The 22,468-nt window shown below is 34.3% G+C and overlaps 2 protein-coding genes across 4 annotated transcripts in view; both read left to right on the top strand.

Annotated features, from left to right (window-relative positions):
• Window positions 1-9,280, top strand: part of LOC132052483 (glyceraldehyde-3-phosphate dehydrogenase, cytosolic) — an 80,110-nt gene extending 70,830 nt beyond the window's left edge. The window contains exons 1-11 of one of the 3 annotated variants that reach the window (XM_059444047.1): window positions 5,391-5,520; window positions 5,627-5,650; window positions 5,748-5,848; window positions 6,479-6,594; window positions 6,695-6,794; window positions 7,519-7,665; window positions 7,767-7,827; window positions 7,904-8,144; window positions 8,375-8,458; window positions 8,644-8,733; window positions 8,963-9,280. In XM_059444047.1, coding sequence (XP_059300030.1) covers window positions 5,517-5,520; window positions 5,627-5,650; window positions 5,748-5,848; window positions 6,479-6,594; window positions 6,695-6,794; window positions 7,519-7,665; window positions 7,767-7,827; window positions 7,904-8,144; window positions 8,375-8,458; window positions 8,644-8,733; window positions 8,963-9,008 — 1,014 coding nt within the window. In that variant the 5' untranslated portion in view covers window positions 5,391-5,516 and the 3' untranslated portion in view covers window positions 9,009-9,280. Of the gene's footprint in view, window positions 1-5,390; window positions 5,521-5,626; window positions 5,651-5,747; window positions 5,849-6,478; window positions 6,595-6,694; window positions 6,795-7,518; window positions 7,666-7,766; window positions 7,828-7,903; window positions 8,145-8,374; window positions 8,459-8,643; window positions 8,734-8,962 lie in introns of those variants that run through there. The other 2 variants (XM_059444048.1, XM_059444049.1) reach the window with 2 other exon arrangements.
• A 5,514-nt stretch (window positions 9,281-14,794) lies between these two features.
• Window positions 14,795-22,091, top strand: LOC132052477 (3-oxoacyl-[acyl-carrier-protein] reductase 4-like). The gene is made up of 11 exons (XM_059444039.1): window positions 14,795-15,085; window positions 15,908-16,050; window positions 17,012-17,065; window positions 19,005-19,085; window positions 19,182-19,227; window positions 19,452-19,546; window positions 19,664-19,696; window positions 20,710-20,844; window positions 21,054-21,147; window positions 21,510-21,592; window positions 21,697-22,091. Exons 1-11 carry the CDS (start codon window positions 14,917-14,919, stop codon window positions 21,727-21,729), a joined length of 966 nt encoding a protein of 321 aa, XP_059300022.1. The 5' UTR covers window positions 14,795-14,916; the 3' UTR covers window positions 21,730-22,091.
• Window positions 22,092-22,468: the final 377 nt, after the last annotated feature.

Here is a 22,468-nt window from a genome sequence, read left to right as displayed (position 1 = left end):
ATATATATTATAGTATTTATTAGTATATTGTAGGTATATTTACATATGTTATATAAGTTTATAAGTAAAGTTTATATATTATATCGACTAACAAAAGATATATGTATATATATATTAAGTTATATGCTTAAGTTATACTACATATACCTAAAATATACTAAGAATATACTTATATATGTCAATATACTTAGGTTATACAACTTTTATATATATATATATATATATATATATATATATATATATATATATATATATATATATATATATATATATATATATATATATATATATATATTATATGTATTACATATACTACATATTATATATGTTTAAGTTATATGTATTATAACTTAAGTTATTTATAGCTTAAGTTTTTTTCTAAGTTTATAAATTCCTATTTTATAAATTAAGTAATTTATATTATAAGTATATTCTTAGTTTTTTCTAAGTTTATAAATTCCTATTTTATAAATTAAGTATATTTATATTATAAGTATATTTTAGTTATTTTTCAAGTATACAACTTTCTAATTTTTAATTTAAGTAGATGTATATTATAAGTATATTCTTAGTATATTTTAGGTATACTCCTAACTTAATATAAGTAAAAATGTGAACACAAGTAAATAGAATAAAGCTCAATGAGCCATATATTTTATTCATTCATGGATAACATTTATTAGCAAGTTGTAATTTTTTTTAACTTGCAAATAATACATGAGTTGCAAAGAAATAATAGAATAATAAATCAAAAAGTGTCAATCATTTAGCTAATATCCGCCATATCATACTTGGTCATGGAGGTATCTTCAAAGTCTTCCATTTGGTCCTCTCCACTTGCTATCAAATCTTCAATCTCTTCCTCTTCGTCTTCCACCGCTTCTAAGTTTTAGTTGCGTCGCTCCGATCTAATCCAATCGCGAATGCACACTAGTACTTGCAAGCTAAATCCGGATAATGAGTGTCTATGGTCTCCAATTTGTTGTCTTCCTTGGCAAAATGCACTCTTCGAAGCCACGGTTGATATTTGAACCGTAAGGATATCACGATTCATTCTTGAAAATATCGGATGACTCGCCTTGTATTTCTTCCACTATGCTAAGACGTCCAAATCATCTAGTCGGTTGATATCCACATTTGGCTGCATCAAATAAAAGTGATATTAATCAAAGTTTGCATTATGAGAAGGAGTTGGATGTGAATGTAAAACTTTTAAATACTACAAACCCGACAAGCCCTTTTTGCTATTTTGAGAAGTAGTGGGGTGTGAAGCAATGGGTGTAGCATTTCTTCCAAATTAGAATAATGACTAAAAACTTTTCTAAACTCGGCATCAATCGCGAACTCGGCGTCAATTAAAGATGGTTCAACATCCTCTTCAATTTCTAAATAGGTATAAATTTGATTAACCAATGCTATAGTATAAGACATTTTTAAACAAGGATTTAAAAAAGAACCCGATATAAATAAATTTTGTTGTCATATTAAATATAGCCGCTTGATAACCGGATTTATTTTTATACTCTTATAAAACTCTAGCTATTTCCGCTAAGTAGGCTAAAATTTCGGTTACCGTGGGATAGAATTGTCTAGAAAAAGCAAGAGTTGCATTATAAATTTTTTGTAAGAGTTCAACACATTCCTTAACATCTTCCCAATCGGTAATATTTAACCAATCATCACTATTTGTACTAAATGGTTGTAAACTTGTTGTATGGGAATCCTATAATCATATGCTTGTTGTAACATAATGTAAGTGTAGTTCCACCTAGTGTCAACTTCTACTTAAATTTTCCTAGGTCTAAGGTCATTTTCCACACAAGAATTCTTAAAATCTCTCAGTTTTGCCCTATTAGCGCTACAAAAAAGAAACGCAACCGCATTTCTAACTTTTTGAATAGAATCTTCAAAACACTCAAGACCATCTTTAACAATCAAATTTAAAATGTGACAACTACATCTCACATGAAAAATATTTTTTAGCGGAGGGTTTAATTCCCTTTTTAAAAAACCAATTGCCTTTGTATTATTAGAAGCATTATCTAAAGAAATACAAAGTGTTTTTCTATAAATGTTAAAAAATCTCATAATAGTAGACATTGAATCTGCTAAAAATTTTCATCGTGACGACCTTTCCCTTCATCATATAAAAAAGCTATAATTCTTTTTTGCATCACCCAATTATCATCAACCCAATGACATATAATAGTAAAAAAATCTAACTTGTTAAGACTAAGACCCAAATAAATTAAATACATGGCACAAATAAAATCTATATTTTTTATACAAATCTATAACATCCGCTCTATAAGTACTTCTAGGAATACCCTCAAATAACGAATTATAACAACGTTGAATATAAGTAACAAACCCCAAACCCGAAGGAAAGGAAAATGGCAGAGCATCAAAAGCAACCATTTTAGCTATTTCTACATACTCTGTTTTCTTGTCATATTTAAAAATTTTACCGGTTCGTGGGTTTATTGTCATTTGAATACCCCCGCATTTGAACCCGTTTGCTCTCCCCAAACATCCTTATGTTTACCTTTCATATGATTCGTTAGTGTACCCGTTCCACCATCCTTACTAGTTTGTTACTTAAAAACAAATTCTTGTCTACATATATTGCATGTAGCTGTTTGTCTTTCCTTATTCTTAGTCATAAATCCCCAGATTTTAGCGGTTGGCTTACGAGTTCTTGGAGGTTTGTCTTGTGTATGTGATTGTGCAGGACCTGTATCTCCTATGAGATTTTCGGGAGTTTGTGTTTCATCATCATCATCATCATCATCAATTTCATTAAAAATGTCGGTATAATGTTGTTGCATTGCCTCATGATCTAAAAGTGGATTATTTCCACCAACATCAATACCTAAATTAGGTGTTTCTTTCACAAATGTTTCCTCATTAAACCCACCCCTAACAATACCATTACTACCGGCACCACGTCTAAATCTCTTCGCCATTATTAAATAGAATTAGTTTAAATCACACTCAAATAAATCACAAAAAAATAAATTGCAACAAATTAAATTGCTAGAATTAAATTGCGTAAATTAAATAGCGAAAAATAAAGATAGAGTTGGAATGAAGGTACCAAATTGCCAGACTAATTTCTAATAAAGTGAAGGCGGCTAGAATTGCAAATTCATCAAAGCTACTTCGGATTGTTGCAAAATCACCAACTTCACCAACAATATTATAATTGCAAAATTAATAATTGAAACTAGAATAAAACTTTATAATATTTAATTGAGAGAAATTTAAAGTGGCTAATTGTTGCAAAATAGCTATAATTGAAAGAAATTGAGAGAAAGAGAAGAGTGAATTGGTGTGGACTAAAATTGGAAATGAAAAGGGATTTATATAGGGGTGGGGGATGGGTTAAAGTGTAAAAAAAAAAAAAAAAAGTTTGAGGGGGTTTTGGGACCAAAAGGGGCGTTTGGAGCCGTTGGCAATGGTCATTTTTGCAAAATGGACCGTTGCCCAACGGTCCAGCCCACTCAGTTAACGGGCAGATTAATTTTGACCGGTTTAACCGATCCGGTTCCGGTCCCAAAAAATCAAAACCGCACTGGTAGGTTTTAAACGGTTAACCGGAACCAATAAACCGGTTTCACTGATTTCAATTTTGCCGGTCCGATTATCCATTTGAACCGGTTAAACCAAATCGGTTGACAGGCTTATGGTGGCCTTACACCTAGTTGGATGGTCACACAAACCAAGGGGCAGAAGATTGAGTCTGTTTTCAACTCGTAATCGTGGGGCACCTAACCGCCTCCAACGCACGGTCCCCATACATTTTTCTCCACCCATTTTTTCCTTTCCTTGTCCAAATTTTTCTCTTCTAGAGAGCAGTCCTTTTTGAAATTCCGTGACCCATCCAGATAAAAAGCTAGATTTCCGCCTTCTTCCAGAACTTACTATCAGTACCTTCACCTGAATTCCCAGTTCCCTGTCTAAAAATTGGACACCCAATGAATAGTATGACATATCCTCCATTTAATTGGTTTATGATCCTGGGTGTGTGAGGCTTTTGAGCTATTCCCTTCGTTTCTAAACAAGTGCTTAGATTTTTCATTTTGTTTTAAAATAAGTAGTGTTCAGAAATTCAAGAAGAAGTTGATTTTAATCTTTCAAAATTACTCTTATTTACGTAATTAAGAATCATTAATAGTATGTTTCACCAAGCTTATTTTTCTCCAAAAATATTTATTTTAAAAAAGTTAGGTGTGTGGTTAACAGTGGCGGAGCCACATGTAGTTGAGAACACCCCTTCGTCAAAAAATTATCCTGTATAGCTAGGTAAAAATTTTGTTTTTATGTATATATATTACAAATTGACACTCCTTGGCTTTTTCGTGAATTACTTCTTTATATTTTGACCCCCCTTATAAAAATTCTGGCTCCGTCACTGGTGGTTAAGCTTTTGGAAGAAAATAAGTGCTTATGGGGAATAGCAAAAGCAGTTTTTTTTAGTAGCTAAAAAGATAATTTTTGAAAAAAAAGATGCACTTAAAAGCACTTTTTAAAAGTTTGACCAAACACTAATTTTTGCTCAAAATACTTTTTAAATGAATTGGGGCAAACACAAATTGCTATTCGTCAAAAGTACTTTTTTGAAAAACACTTTTTAAAATAAGCTTATATTAGAAGCCTTGCCAAACAGGCTAGAAGTAGCCTTTTTTTTTCTACACATTTAATTAGGGATAAGTTATTAAAAATACTTCTAATTTTTTAGGAGTGATCACTTTCTTAAAAGGTGTGCATAAGCTAAAAAATCACTTATTATAAAACACGGAAGGACTAATTCGTGGTCATCTAGACAAATACTACAACCTCTATTACTTCTTACAAAGTTATGAATATCGGATAATTTTATTCATCATGACTTTAACAAATATAAATAAATTACCTAATCTTTTACCTCCATTTAAGTTTAAATTCAAGTGCATAAATAAATAAAAACAATTATTTTCAAATTCAAATAAACACATGTTTCCCTTCAAAGAAATTAATAAAGTTGTGATAAACATTCACGTAATTTATGTTGTAAAATTAAATAACTGCTAAATATAAATGGATGCATGTGTAACCCCGTTTTTTAAAAACAAATTTCACTCCGTTAGGAAAATTGATTTATAAATCACACTTGGGAACCCGATTAAAATCCAATCACATTTGCGTTTAAATGTTTATGAAACTCTAGTTATACTCCCATTTCGCACGCGTGATTTATTATACGAAATCTCAGAAATTATCGAGGAAATTAGTTAAAAAGGGTCTTCATAAAATAAATATATTACCCGATCTATTCATTTGTAGAGGGTCATTTAATTAATTATCCCACTGAAATTGACAAAATCAATGAAGTGGGAATCACATAACTAACCGTCTCTCCCGGTCTCCCATTACCAGAGCCACTTCTATTAAACTCTTCCACCCCACTACACGCCATTTCACAAAAACCTCTCAATTTGATCAGACTTCATTTTTCCTCTCACTTCACAAAAAGCATGGGTATATCAATTTCGTTTTCACTTTTCTTCAAAAAATTTGTGCATTTATGTTATGTTTCAGTTCACAGGCTTTGACTAATTTCATCTTCTTTGTACCTTTTATGCAGCCAAGGTTAAGATTGGAATCAATGGTATATACTCTTTCTTTTTTCTCATCTGAATTTGTAATTTTCTTATGTTTTCTTTGCTTTCTTGAAATTGTTTATTCTGACTGTCATTTATTTGAAGGTTTTGGAAGAATTGGACGATTGGTGGCCAGAGTGGCTCTGCAAAGAGATGATGTTGAGCTTGTTGCTGTTAACGACCCCTTCATCACTGTGGAATACATGGTACATCGCAATTAATGATAGTAATCTATGAATTAAGCTTGAATCTCAGTGTAATTTGGTTTGGTTATATGTCTGGTATACATTTAGTTCATGTAATTGTACATTAGTATTTATATGATTATCAAGATTAGGCTATTTTGACATTCATAGTTAACTTCCATGATTCTTCTCTGTTTTTTTCTTACTTCACCGTACTTTTTTACTCTCGTGAAGTATAGGGAAAACACAACTGTTTTCCATTATCTGCTGTTGAGATGGTTTATGCTTTCTGAAATTCACATGATGAAATTGACTAGAAACAGTATCAGTAAATTTTTAGTAATTTATCGTTGGTTTTTGAGGGCTTTAAGTGGATGGAGATTGTATATGATGATTGTAGCATACATACATGTTGACCAGTAAATGTATTGTTGGGTTTTGAGGGTTTTAACTTTTAAGTTGATGGGATTGTATATGATGATTGTTACAGACATACATGTTTATCAGTAAATTTATTGTTTGTTTCTTAGGGGTTAAGTTAATGGGTATTGTATATGATGATTGTTGCAGACAATACATGTTTATCAGTAAATTTATTTTTTGTTTTTGATGGGCTAAGTTGATGGGGATTGTATATGATTATTGTTGCAGACATACATGTTTAAGTATGACAGTGTCCACGGTCAATGGAAGCATAATGAGCTCAAGGTTAAGGATGAGAAGACTCTTCTCTTTGGTGACAAGCCTGTTACTGTATTTGGCATTAGGTAAATATATGTCCTTCTTATTAACATATGAGAATTGTATTAGAATTTCTCTTGGGTCAAGTCGAATGTCTGATTGAACTTACTGTGAGGATATATGAAGAAACCCAGAGGAGATCCCATGGGCTTCAGCTGGAGCTGAGTACATCGTGGAGTCAACGGGAGTCTTCACGGATAAAGACAAGGCTGCTGCCCACTTGAAGGTTTGTGATCCTGAAGAACGTGATTCGTTCTTATTTTGCCTTCCATGTTCCCAAATAATAAAGGAACTGTTTGTTTTAATATGACTATGGTTTTTCATAATACATAGTTCGACACTCCAACATATAAAAATTTCCCCGCTGGACCGAACATTTGATGCTTGAAATCATGTAGCGGACTTGGTTGTCATTTTTGCTTTATATACGTTTATGTATACATAAGTTCCAGCTTGTGTGTATATTCCAAATATTGTTTAAGTGTTAGTCCTGATACTTAATGCTTTATGCATTTGTTAGTGAAGGTGCAATTTTTGAGGCTTTACACTTCTTTTGGGGACTATCGGGTAAATTCAATATAATAGACGCCTGTTGGCATTCCAGACTCCATAATTTTGTATTATTCTCCTGTCCAATGACTTTTTTTTTTTTTTTTTTTTTTTTTTTTAATGGCAGAGTACGTTGTCATCTTGAAAGCAATTTAAAACAACTCTGTTGATTTCGCTACATGCGTCTTGGTGTTAGTTAGAGTACATGGTTTGTATTGGCTCTATATGAGTATTTCTTTGCAATAGTGCTAATGCATGATATTTGAGTCTTGACTACTTGGATTGACCATTATTTGGATTGTTATGGTTATCACATATTTCCTTGCACATCTAGCTTGATTTCCTGAATTGGTTAGTTGGTGTTAAGTGCCTGCTTAATTTTTGTTGGTTGTTATCACCAGGGTGGTGCCAAGAAAGTAATCATTTCTGCTCCTAGCAAGGATGCGCCTATGTTTGTTGTTGGTGTCAATGAGAAGGAATACAAGCCAGACCTCAATGTCGTTTCTAATGCTAGCTGTACTACTAACTGCCTTGCTCCTTTGGCAAAGGTTCCACTTTGTGTTTCTTGCCCTGTTCTTCATTTAAATAATATTTGAACATATACGTGAAATTTAAATGATTTCTCAAATTTTCTGACGTGACTTTGCAGGTTATTCATGACAGGTTTGGAATTGTTGAGGGTCTTATGACTACAGTTCACTCCATAACTGGTAAGTATTGCTCATATGTAATAAGTTAATAGAACTTCTGTGGCTTGTGTACTAAGTTGTTATTTTTGTAACTCAGCTACCCAGAAAACTGTTGATGGACCATCAGCTAAGGACTGGAGGGGAGGAAGAGCTGCATCATTCAACATTATCCCCAGCAGCACTGGAGCTGCTAAGGCTGTTGGAAAGGTGCTACCATCATTGAATGGAAAGTTAACTGGAATGTCTTTCCGAGTTCCAACTGTCGATGTCTCTGTGGTTGATCTCACAGTGAGGTTGGAGAAAGAAGCTACCTATGATGAAATCAAGGCCGCTATCAAGTAAGATTGTGTACTTTACTTCTTTACTACCGCCCCCATTCCCTGGGAAAATACAAAAAGCTTTTGTACTTCATTCTATCCTGGCAACTGGCAAGTGTATACTACAAGTGTCCCTCCGTGGATTTAATTCATGCAAAAAATGAACAATAGTACCGGGTGAAATAGTAGAGAAGGCCTTATGGCCCCTCTGAGCTGCTCATTTATATTAATTTGTTTTGGCATTTCATTAGGGAGGAGTCTGAAGGAAAATTGAAGGGTATTCTTGGTTACACCGAAGATGATGTGGTATCTACAGACTTTGTTGGAGACAACAGGTTAGCATGGATTTCAAAATTCTGTTTGGTTTTATGTTTCCAAATGAAAGAATGGTTTTTCCTTACTCAAAACATGTGTCTATTTTTTCTGCTTAATGCATTTTTTGTGCCCTCAGATTAGGTATTTCTAGAGAGCCAGAGTGTTAATTTGACTGATTTGTAATTTAAATGAAAATAATTTGCAGGTCGAGTATCTTTGACGCCAAGGCTGGAATTGCTTTGAGCAAGAACTTTGTGAAGCTTGTTTCTTGGTATGACAACGAAATGGGCTACAGGTAAATGCCTTTAAATTTAGAGCAGCTGTAAGCCTGTTCTTTTGCATGATATCGTGTTCTGGCAGAGGATCAATCTGTACTTTCTGCTTCTGCCTATGGTTATTATTTAGCATTCGCCTCTTCAAGAACTGTGAAAAGCAGTACTTTATGGTTTGTGGTTATATTTTAGCATTCGCTTCTTCAAGAACTGTGAAAAGCAGCTAATATGTTTACCCCGCTTGGATTGCAGCACACGGGTGGTTGACTTGATTAAGCACATGGCATCAGTTCAGTAATGTAGCTGTTGCGAGCATGGTGGTTACCTAACCCTTGCGAAGCATAATTAGAAAAGGAAAAAGCAATTTAGAATAAAGTAAAATGAGAAGCTGTTTGACGAGTTTGAGGGGCTGTCTGTTTACTACTGCATTTTGATTTTGGGTCTTTTGTCGGAATGTGGCTTTCCCCAGATTTTCAAATTGTCTGTTTGCAGAACTCTGGATATGTTATCCTCTTGTTTTGTCTTGCTATCATCAGTGTATAATAATATTGGACCCGCACTTATGTTTCTCACCGTGCCTCCCCCTCTTCCCACCCAAAACCAACCACAGAAAAAAAAAAAAAAATTTGATAAGAGATAAACACAAAAAGGAGAATTAGGTTGTGAATCGGAGGAATTGGTAGGTACTGGGCCAACTGTAAAGGGCTCCTCAGGTGCCTTTCCGAGCCTTCAAAAAGCCAATTAGGGGATCTGGTGCTCAATGAAAGTGATATTGAGAAAAGCAGTATATCACTAAGGGATCGTTTGGTACGCAGTATTAGCTGGGATGTCTCAGTATTAACTGTGGGATTAATTTTGTATCATGTTTGACATAAGGTATAAATTTATTTTGGGATAACTTTATACCTTGTATCAAATAAAGTATAAAATGTATCCCAAATTTAAAGATGGGATATCTCATCTTATTTCATAAATCCTGGGATAATTTTGTGTACGTACCAAACGACCCCGAAGCGGATTGTCCGGTGAAATTGGTCCCCTCACTTTCTGTTTGTCAATTGTTGTTTGATCCTATTGGGCAACGGCCAATTGGAGGAAGGATTCACACCTTGTATGGGAAAGAGCAATTTACAATTTTTTTGTGGTGTTCTGGTTTTGTTCATATAGAGAGAAATGGAGAGAGATCTGATGATGGGAGTAGTTATTGAAAAGGAAGTAAATATGTCTCCTTTCCTTCTTTAATTTGTCTGCACCCAACTCCCTAACCAAATTAAGAATCGAATAGAGGCGTCTTAGTTGTAAAATTTTGACCTTCAATTGAAAACAGGTCAAGTAATGTGGAAAGTTCAAGCCCCAGCCTTCTTCCTCTCAAAGGGGTGAGTACAATTAAGACAACGATGGGAGTACTAGGGTGTTTGCAAAGTGAAGTTCTCTTTGAATATTGAAAATTCAAGTCTAATTCAAAGAGAACTTCACTTTGCAAACATCAATATTGAAAATTCAAGTCTAATTCAAAGAGAACTTCACTTTGCAAACAACCTAGTACTCTAATATAAGTATAGGAGATTCAAGACTAATTCAAAGAGAACTTCACTTTGCAAACAACCTAGTATTCCTATAGCTAGATTTAGCTAGACTACTTCAAAGAGAACTGCCATTTGATAGTCCATTATTTTAGCTTCGCTTTCTTCTTCACCTTTCCCTTCTCTTCCTTTTTTGCTTTTGGCAATTCTGGCTGAGTTTTGGCATTGTGCTAGCTTAGTAGCAGACCTTTTCTTTTGGCCTCCCTCTGTTCTTCTTCATTGGCTCCGAGGAATTCATGCTCACATTTTTTGACAAACCCGCCACTCAGGGATGGAGCTATGCTTTCGGTACGTTGTTGAATCCAGTAGCTTTTATCCAAACTTTATATTTGTCATAAGAAATTTATTAAATGTATATAAATTATTGATTTGACTTGAGAGAGAAAGTCAAGATTTTTAGTTTATAGGTTATATACGGCAATTCTATTCATTTAGTTGCACAAATTTCCCTTCAAACATGCCGGTCTTTAATTTTTGGCCCCGCTACTTACTTAATGAAAATATCCGACATAACCTGCTTCGCTCGGCATAATGTTTGTAATAATTTTTATCTTCGAAAATTGAATTTTTGCCCGCTCAACATAAATCCTGTAAGAATTAAGTTATGCGGCATAAGTAGTGTAGTATTTTTCAAATTATGTTGAATCTTGAAAGTTTTGCCTTGTCTGACATAACTTGTGGAATGTTATGATACATATGCTGAAGCTAAATGTAAATAAAGCCGAGCGAATTTAAGTTATGCCGCACCAAAAATGCGGAAGGATAAAAATTAAAGACCACAAATTTGAGGGACAAAAATTAAAGATCACCCTGAAATAGGGATATTTGTGCGAATGACCCAATTCTATTTGCTTACTGACCTTTGAACATATTATTTGTAAATATATTAAATGAAATTTTAACACAATACAGGGTTTGAACCAACGCTACTCAGTTCTGCCGAATTCGTAGGTAGCACTGTGGCTCCGCCATTGCCGTCACCACCATCGTCACTGTTACAGTCACCTGAACCTGCACCGGCACCTTGAGAACCTGTGCCATCAGATACAGTAGGGCGACGATTAAGTATATCAATCTTTTCACTTTCTATCTTCCTCATTGTAATATTTCAAAAGGCCTTTGTCTTCTTATTTTTCATGATAACATTTTCTCGAAAACAATAGATATAGGGAGAAAAGTTGGCTGATAAATACTCGAGAAATGAACTTGAAGAGATCTCAGATTCAATGATCTACTTGACTTCTATTTTCAAACTTAGAATGGAGTATAAACATTTTTGGATCCAATTTAGGGATCCCAACTCGATGTCTCAACAATTCCACATATATATACGCCAAAACATCTAGGCTTGCCTTCGAATGGTATAATTGAATTCCCAAACAAAATATAGTAACACTATTAATATCTTTACATCCTGATTCCTGATGGACGTTATGATAACAAAATTAATGGTTTACTTATATTTAAGATATTTTCAGTAAAATGACATGTTCGAATTTGGAATTTGCCACATGCATAAATATTTCTAAAACTAGGAATTTTAACTTGAATGTCTAACTGTAGTTAATTAATTATCAAGCATCGGTTGACAACTCACAAATTTGAATATAATAAGGAATCACTTAAGTAATATACCAAAATATTTCAAATTTAGGACAACCAAGATCATTCTTGATATACCTTGTGGTATTCTATTATCATTACATAAATTAGTTGATATGTAGTGAATTTGTGAATGATTATTTCAAATCCTTATATAGTAACAATTACAAAATAAGAAAAAATAATTATGTAACTCAGTCAATCAATGAAAGATAGCATATAGTAATAGATTAAATGCGAAAAATGAACTATGGGGATGAATATACTATCCTAGATAACATATCAACTAATCCCTCTTCAAATTATATAATTCTTTGAAGTAACTAATTGTAAAGCACATTAACCACCTTCTCTAAGTGAATACCCCATGCATCTTAGCTCTGATAAGATATCCGAATTTACGAATCCTAATCAATTTAAGCACTTTTAGTGTTCTGGATCTACCAGAAAGCTCAGTTCAAATGAATTGGTCATCTTCTATGTAGACTTCTTAATTCACTGGCGTGTAAGTGTAAAATCATGATGATTGAAAATATTAAAGACGGGTAAATCAAAAATCATACGAAAGCAAGATATTTCTAAATTAAAGATTTACAATCTCTTATGCAGATTTAACAAAATATAATATAGGGAAATAAAAGATTCACACAGTTGATACAAATTAGAATATATTTAATCTATTGTATATGAATCTCTCGAGAACTGACATATGCATTGAAAGCACTCTTAACGTGAAACAACCGCCAAGTTGAAGAAATACATAAGCAAATAAAGTTTTTAAGACTTTTGGTCGATAAACTTGTATTTATACTTTAAACTCTAAAGCTGGTTTAAATTTGTCTTCCAAATTTGATACCAAGGGTGTGTTTGGGAAGAAGGAAAATGTTTCTTATAGAAAATATTTTTTAAATAAATATTAATATGGAAAATAAGCCATTTTCTTACTTATTTATTTATTTATTAGTGTTTAGAAAGTAAGCAAAATATATTATCCCAAGAGTATTGTATCCTTTCCTTTCGTATTTTTATTTACTATAAAAGGTGTTTTACAAAACATTTTATAAGGAACAAACATGGATTAATTGAAAACCTCCGTGCCAAATACAACCCAAATGTGAATTAAGTGGGTATCTTAAGGGTGTCACCCGGTTGACCCGGAACCGGATCCCGACCCGGTTGGCTAACCGACCGGTTACCGGTTTCCGAACCGGTAAGAGATACCGGTTATCGGTTAACCGGTTCCGGTTAGCCGCTTGGTTTTGCTCTAACCGGACCGGAACCGGTAGGCTTTGTAAAAACCGGTAACCGGTTAGCCCAAAAATATATATTTTTAAATTTTTTTTGCTTAATTACGTATTTTACACATAAATTATGTTATGTTACTATTAAAACGTTTTATTTTTTATTTTTTTGCTTAATTACTTATTTTACACATAAATTATGTTATGTTATGTTACTATAAGTATATAACTATATAACTATATATATATGTATTACTTAAGTTATGTTTGTATATTTATATATGTTATGTTAATATAAGTATATATATGTGTGTGTGTGTGTTTAATTTATATGTATTACTTAAGTTTATATATTTACTAACAACTTATGAGTATTATAAAATTCATGATTGTTTTTTCTCTAAGCATATAACTTTCTATTTTATAACTTTAAGTATATGTATATTATAAGTATGTTCTAAGTATATCGTAGGTATATATATGTTTAAGTTATATGTATTACTTAAATTTTATATTTACTAATAACTCATGAGTATTATAAAATTTAAGATTGTATATTTATAAATATATATAGTTATAACTTTCTATTTTTTTTTAATTTAAGTAGATGTATATTATAAGTATATTCTAGGTATTTTCTTAACTTAATATAAGTAAGAATATGAACACAAGTAAATAGAAGAAAGCTCAATGAGCCATAATTTTTATTCATTAATGGATAACATTTATTTGCAAGTTGTAATTTTTTTTTTTAACTTGCAAATAATATATGAGTTGTACAAGAATAAAATTACATTGTAAGCCCCATTTCGCTAAGTTCTTCTATATTATATTCTTCCATTGGGATATCTTCCATGTCGTCAATTTGCTATTAAAAATTCAATCTCTTCCTCTTCGCCTCGCCTCGCCTCTAGCCTTTGGTTGCGCCGCTCCGATCGAATTCAATCGCAAATGCAAACTAGTACTTGCAAGTTAAATCCGGACAAGGAGTATCTATGATCTCCAATTTGTTGTCTTCCTTGGCTAAATGCACTTTCCGAGGCCACGGTTGATATTTGAACATTAAGTATATCCCGAGCCATTCTTGCAAGTACCAGATAATTCGCCTTGTATTTCTTCCACCATCCTAAGACGTCCACTTCGGGCATGGTCATTGTCACCAATGGCTGCGTCAAATAAAAGTTAAGTTCATCAAAGTTTGCAGTAGTTTGAGTAGCAGAAGAACCGCTAAACCGGTATACCAGTTAAACTGGTTCCGGTTACCGGTTAAATCGATTTAACCGGAACCGTTTAACAGGCTTAGGGTATCTTAGTAGCTTTGATTGACTACCTAAACTTTCACTTTATTGATGAAGATTCGATTCTCACCTTGTATTCCCCTCTGCCCTTTCCCCTTCCGCTATCCCTCAAATAAAAAAAAGTGACTTAAGTTCTCTAAATTTACAGTTTAAGATTGCTTTCAATTACAATGGTGACGATAATCCTCTTAGTTAAGGGTGATAAAATAAGTGCAAAACACGAAAGAAAAGGTCAGAATAAGTCACCAAACCCTTACCTAATAGGCTAAAACTAAAGTAACAAGTAATCATTTCACTTCATTATATGTGTTACCCAATTTTATTTTTCTTGTATTGTTTGAAACGACCAACGACTAAGGCCGCTCCTTGTTTTCATCGGAACATTTCCAATAGAGAAAGACGCTCACTCTTAAACTCTCCCACTGTACCCACTGATCCATTTTCCGCCCTTACACAGCCTGGCCACTTTACTCCGTTGTTCAATGGCCACTCTCGCCTTCAATTCCGTCGCCGCCACCTCCAAATTCAACTCCGCCGCGGCAAACTCCTCCGTCCGTCGCCAGCTGTCACATCTCCGCCTCCCGACAGCTCCTGTCCAGTCATCACCTTCCTTGCAGTGCCGCTGGTCTTCTTCCTCTTCCGCCTCTGCAGGTATTTCACACGGATCTAATCCTTCTTAGCTTACTCCTTTCCATTTGTACTATATATACGTATACAAAAAGAAATTAGAAAATGTATGTACATAATAGACTACTCACAGAATTAATTTACTCTAATTCCTGAATGCAATTTTTTTTTTTTGAAATGTATGTATGCACGTTTCTAGATAATAATTGTATACGATAAACGCGTTCATTTCGAAACATTTGACCTTGAATTCTGGATTCCTCCGATGCCGAAATCCTACAGCTTGTTTTGTTGGTTGTTATCTATTGTATTGTATTGTATTGTATTGTGTTGTTAGTTTAAGTGCAATGTTTGTTTTGATTGTTACTTAAATTTTATTGTATTGTATCGTATCGTTAAAGCCATCATTATGTAACGATGAGAAGTCCCATTTTATGCAATGACCTATTTGGTGTAATTGAGTTGTACCTTATATTTTCTTCTCTTTTGTCTTTGCTTATCATCTAATAATCCTATTTTCTCCTATACCCTACTTTTTTATGATAGCTTTACCCCGTACCCTATTTTTCTTGTAGGGTTGTTCAAATTGCAGATGTGTGCATTATGTAACGACGAAAAACAATATAATCTTTCCAAACGTTGTATTCATCAAACAATGCAGTACGATACAATACAATATGATACGATACATTATAAAACGATATGTAACAACCATTGAAACAAAGTATGATCAGTCTCCTTTCGTGACCTCATTTTAGGTGTTCTTTATTTTGTGTGTGCTTCTGTGAATGTTCCTCTGTTTATAATCAGTCGAATAGATGTATAATGGGGTTATGATATGATCAGGTGTTAAAACTCAGGTGGCAACCACTGAACAAGCTGGAGTTGAGGCTGCTGCAAAGGTTGAAGCTCCCGTTGTTATTGTCACCGGAGCTTCTAGAGGAATCGGGAAGGCAATTGCTTTGGCTTTGGGAAAGGCTGGTTGTAAGGTCAGCATTCTGTTCCATTTTTATAAATGCTGAAACTTTTTGGTTTTTGAGATTCTTTTCCATCAATTCTAACTAAGTTACACAGGACTGTTAACTGCCAAAAATACCAAAAAATTTTCCTTCAACATACTTGCTTTATCAGATTAGAAACTTGGTGGATAATGGGCTCTCCCCTCTATCCTTCTCCACTTAAATACCTGACTTTGTTCAACAGCTACAGTTCGTAACTCGTGACACCCACCTACCACACATCCTCTACTACCTTTGCCATTGAACCAAAGCCTTGAGCGACCAGAAAACTTATTCTTTAACAGTGGATTGCTGGAATTTATCTTGTTTCACTGTCACCTGTACACTGTGGTATTGATCAATTTAGATGGTGAGTTGGCAGCCTCTGTGGTTTCACTATAAAATAGCATCAGCTTTAAGGTGCTATGGTAGTTGCTCAAGTTGTGTTTCTGTTGGCAATAGTTTAAAAGTGAAACAATGGAAGTACTGCCTCTGTCCTTTGACAAATGAATTTCTTTGCTCTGTGCATCATCTTAGAGTAAAATGTTTAAACAGATAATTTTAATTGAGTATAAAAGGATAGTTTGAAATGTGCAAAACGTAAATTAGTTACCTGAAAGGTGGCACATCAAGTGTAAAACAATGCTAGTTTGTGTTACCTTATATTGTTTTTGGGTGAATTTGCCATTAATAAGCAGGAGAAGTTCATACGGGACAGAGTAGAAAGGGAAGCAGGTCCTCCTCCTTATTTTCTTCTTTAGCTTAATTTACTGCGTGAAGTTGTCAGGCATTTCAAAAAATGTGGAATCCTTAAATTTAAGTTCTTTCAGAAACTTTCAGTAATGTTCTTAAGCTGACATAGGTGGATACGCAGGCATTAATATTGATCAATTTATAAATTTCTTGCATACTCCACCAACCTGCTTGATATAAAGTTCAATGTTGATGGCAGGTCTTAGTGAACTATGCGAGATCTTCAAAGGAGGCAGAAGAAGTTTCCAAAGAGGTATCTGTTCCTTTTTTCAGTAATAATTTACTATTGTTTTTGTATAGATTACTGTCCCTATCCTTCCATTTGCAACTGAAAATTTCATTTGAATTACTGGAAACATGAACTGTCTCTCTAACTTCAGTCTGATGTTTGGAAGAGTATACATACAATGCAGAATACTCCTTCCATGTGATTTCTTATTTTGCTTTTACATTTGCTGGTTTAATTACATTGTCCTTCAAATTGTCAACCTCTAGGTGACCTCCCAAATTTAAAACAGTTCTAAAGTTTGTTTTATCATTATATTTTAGTCATCTAACCAACTAACATTATTTTGTTGAGAGTGGTGGGTCCATACTTCCCCCGGGTTTCATTAGAGCACTGTCATAAAAGTGGTATTTAAGTGAGAGCAAGGTAGAGGGGCAGGCTCATACTCCCCCGAGCTTTGAGTCTGTGGGCCAAGTCGGGTTGGGCTAGCTAATTTACGTGGGATTTCTCGGTTATAAAAGGAAAGTTGACTTAGGAACTACGTAATAATATAATACTAAATTAAAATGGTTATTAAGTTTGACCAACTTTTTGACATATATTAAAATTTATATGACGCGAAGTGCAAATGTGTTAAAAGAATCTTCAACTAACACCGGTTATTACCAGTTCATGAGAGGGAGGTAGAGTTTTTCAGAAATAAAGAGGAGATCCTCTGGACTATGACATACTATTATAATGTTTTTTTTTTTTTTTCTTCCATTTGGCCTGTTTGGGAACTGAAAGTTAACTGATTGGCAAGTGATATCAACTACACCAAAGCGAAAATTTGAAATTCTCGAGTGGGACCTCCTCTTTCAAGACCTTAAATCTTCTCCACCGGCTGTTGGCCTTCTTGTTTGTTTTGTGCATATCCTCAGATGTGAAAACATTAAGTGAAATGAAATATGATCTTCATATTTTTAAAGAGGGCTTTATTACATATTAAAGCTACAAGTATAAGAGAGCTGGAACTGAAACTCAAACTACACTTCAAGGCAGGAACTTATTCTCCAACCATGCGATAAAGCTAAAACTTATTACTTAAACCGCTATGCAAGCAACATAAATTACCTCCATCATAGTTTAAAACTATAAATAGTGTTAGTTTCTGATCCTTTCATCTTATTAGAGACAAATTGAGCTCTTCCAAGTACTTATACTGGGTTGGTCCATGATGCAAGAAAATGACGTCCTTAGGTGTGGTCATGGCATGTCAGAAAAATATAGGGTGAGGATAACAAGGTTAAAAAAAAAAATGCATTACAATGTGTTATTTTTTCTTTGTTTCTGTTTTATTTTATCTTATTTATTTTTATAGATAGCCAATAGACCCTTGTGGTCCGGCCCTTCCCCGGACCACGCGCATAGCGGGAGCTTAGTGCACCGGGCTGCCCTTAGAGCAAGGTCTTCATCTGACAACAACTGGTCAAACATGGAGAACTGATTCGGCTCTTTGTTCTTTGTTTGAATTTTTCTGATAAGATAGCAGCTAGCTACCGATCTGTTTACTTGTACTGAAGCCATAAAAGCAAAAGGAATTTATCTTTGCTGGTAATACTCTTCCACGAAAGGTTGATAAAGTCGTGGATGTATATAGTAATTGATCGGTGAAGTTATAGGGCGTATATTTTATACTTGTACATTTCAAACACTTATGTTTTCCTTTCTTGGCTAATCCTTATGTATCGAGAAGTGTAATTTTAGGTTCAGACTTTGTGTATGGTTTCACTAATCTTCATGTAAGTTCCATTCCATAATGTTGGCAATGATAGATTGCTTTATTTTATCTCAGTCTTGTAAATGAATGAAGCCAGCTATTACTCTACTCAGTCATGCTTTAGGTTGTCCGTCATGTACCTCAAAAAAAAAAAAAAAAAAAAAAAAAAAGAAGATATTTTTCTGAGTGAATTCTTGTATTTTGTAGATTGAAGCATGTGGTGGTGAAGCCTTGGCTTTTGGAGGCGACGTATCAAAAGAAGAAGATGTAGAATCCATGATGAAAACTGTAAGCAAACTCTTTTTGTTAGTAACATTAGTAAATGGTGGATCTTGTCGCAGTTGTTGCCAGCTAAATTGCACCTCATAAGTATCACATCCGCAGGTGGTTGATCGATGGGGAACAGTTGATATCTTGATCAATAATGCAGGTTAGCTACTGCCTTTTTTTTTTTTTTTAGCATCCAAAAAATCTGTTCAACTTTCTAGTTAAAGAGGAACAGTTTTTTACCCCAAATATACCAGTGAAACAATATTTATTAAGTGCTGGTTATTCCCAAAAAAAATTATTAGTGCAGGTTAGCAACAGTCATCCTGTTTTACATTAAGTTTTATTAGAATTCTCAATCAGTAGTCCTCTTATTCTTCTTTTCAGGTATCACGCGTGATACCTTGTTGATGAGAATGAAGAAGTCCCAGTGGCAGGAGGTTATTGAGTTGAATCTTACAGGAGTTTTTCTCTGTACACAGGTCTATACGCTAGCTATGTTTCAATTGGTATTTTGGTTGCCCCCCAACCCTTCCTCCCAAAACCTGTATAATATTTTAAGATAAGGTTCTTATGAGGGATCTTTCCTGTTGTTGCAGGCTGCAGCTAAAATCATGATGAAAAAGAAAAAGGTAAATTTGTCTATTTCTCTCTTGCATTTCATAAATGATATTATTTGTCTGGAAAGGTTTAAGTTTTTGAAAACTGTTGCATAATGGGAAGTGCATTTATTTATTTACTGAAGCGATCTGTTGCATGTAATGAGGGACTTAGCTTTATGGACTCTACAGCAGTTATGAGCAATGACTACAACACACGGTGGTCATCATCCACACTTACTTTCTCCAAAACTTCATATACGGCAGAAATATCGCTAGAACAACCATGTGGGGCAGGGTTCATCCCTAACCTTTGGGTAAAATAAACAAAATTATACCTGTCGTTCCTTGTTTCTTGGATTTTCATGCTAGTCAAAGTTGGAAGCAAAAAGAAATTGGAAACACAAGGACAAGCTGGCAATGTGTGACACTTGCACTACGTTGATTTCACAGGTCATGGGCAAAATACTCCCCTTATCTGGACTGAAGGAATATGGACGGAGAAGATAATGATACATTTGTTGAAGAGAAATAGTTTATGACTTTATTCCCACCTAGCGTTAAAAGATGTCATAATGCTACAGTAAACTTGTCACATCAATTAGTTCCTCTCTTGTTAGAAGCAACAAAAGTTGCGTTGATTTCAGCTGCAGAATTTGGATGTTGTCGTGTTGGAAATCGGTTTGAATGAAATGGTTTTGGTGTGATTCAGAATCTGTTTCCACCTATTCCTTTTCATGGATTCCAATTGCTGGTGTCATTTTCTCAGATTCCATCACCTGCTATATTACTGACAGTTACCTTTTCAATCAATTTGAACCTGTTGTTAGTCATACAAAACAAGCAACGAATTCAGTGATCTTTGAGAGCGTTAAGATAGCCCAGGTTGTGTCAGATGCCAACTAATGAGACTGTTGCCATCATGATTAGCCAGTGATATATTCTGGTCATTGAAAAGAAATTGATGACCAAGATCAAAGCAATGCAATGCATTTTTTATATTTCCACTCCAGAATTTTTATTTAAGCATGCTCTACACGCTGCAGGGTAGAATCATCAACATATCGTCTGTTGTTGGTTTAGTTGGCAATCCAGGGCAAGCCAACTATAGTGCTGCTAAAGCAGGAGTCATTGGCTTAACCAAGAGTGTTGCAAAAGAATATGCCAGCAGGAATATTACTGTAAGTGCTCCTAATCATTCCCTTCTATCACTTGGGCTGGGCTATTTATCTTGATGCTAGTTACAAAGGATTTTGTAAAGCATATTATAAAGGAACTATTTCTGATAAAAAAGCTAATGACTTCTTATGACTCTTTTTTCTTTTGGATGATATAATGAATTCTTATGGTTCACAAGTAATTATTTATGCGAAATTTTATCTTTCGACAGGTTAATGCTGTTGCCCCTGGGTTCATTGCATCTGATATGACTGCCAAACTAAGTGAAGACATTGAAAAGAAAATTTTGCAAGGTGTACCCTTAGGTGAGAGCAGATATCATTTTAAAGTATTCTTGGCGTTTATATCTCAACATAATGATGAGTTCTTGCACACCTAAAAGGAGGAATTCTATAATTTATGTTCTTAGACAAGGACTCCTAGTAGAGTAGGCCAACATCAGAGGCATTGACAATATTTCCTGTGCGTTAGCAGAACATCTCGACTCTAGAAAATGAAGTAAAAAAAAAAAAACAACTAAGTTTGAACTGAAAACCATCAACTGAGAGTATGAATCTTGCTAGAAGGGAATATTTCCCCGTCATATCTAAATCTTACAAATGAAAGGACAGTAGAGTTCCTTTAAACCATAGCTACATTGACTTACTTTGGTTTCACAATAATACAGGTCGCTATGGTCAACCTGAAGAAGTTGCTGGACTAGTGGAATTCCTAGCACTCAATCCGGCAGCCAGCTATATTACTGGACAGGTACTTTCATGTTGTGTGATTTCATCTGTCTTTTATCTGAAGCTTATGTCTTGCTACCTCATGTTTAAACAGCTGCTTATTAAGAATATTTATCTCCTTTACAGGTCTTGACCATCGATGGTGGGATGGTTATGTAGAAGTCTACAAATCACTCTCATTTTGTTTGCTCTCAGACAAGGATCGAAAGGGTGATCATTTATGTTATACCATCATTGTAGCCTCGTTAGTTGCCTGCGCAGAAGGAACTTGTTAATTTGGTAGTAGGAGATGAGCTGACTTACTATTTTTTCGCATTTTCCCCTCTTCTTTTTTCCGTTTTCCTAGCTGAGTAGGCATTTTTGAAAAATTTGAGACAGGGTTTGATCATTTTGTTTTAGTTGCTATGTTAAAGTTTGTAAAAACGATAACTTTGCTACTGTCAATGCTGCTCTTACCCCCGAGACGGAGATTGATAAATCAATGAAATTATTACTAATGAGAGTTTTCGACCTCTAATAAACATGTTTCCAGTAATACAAAGATTAAAGTTGTCATAATACTCCTTTTTTCACTGAAGCAAGAAGGTAGAAAGTTGACTTTTGAGAATGAAGGGCTTCTAATTAAATTACTTTTTTAGTAAAACATAAGGCATCCGTTTTCTTTAGAGGAAAGAGCTTCTTTTTTAGATGAAATCGTCTGAATATTCAGGAATGACCATGTAATATTCAACTACTGAGCCGTCTATCTACACGACTCAATAAAGTTGGTACAGTAATTAGCAATTTAGCATGAGACAACTCGCGGAAACATTAACATTTGGGACATTTCGAGAAAACGATAAAAACGGTCTCTTATGTTTGGGTAGGTTCATAATAGTTTTTAAAGTATGCTTTGAAC

This window comes from Lycium ferocissimum, chromosome 4 (genome assembly GCF_029784015.1).
Source record: "Lycium ferocissimum isolate CSIRO_LF1 chromosome 4, AGI_CSIRO_Lferr_CH_V1, whole genome shotgun sequence".
Lineage (NCBI taxonomy): Eukaryota > Viridiplantae > Streptophyta > Magnoliopsida > Solanales > Solanaceae > Lycium > Lycium ferocissimum.
This window is presented reverse-complemented; position numbering and strand designations above follow the sequence as displayed.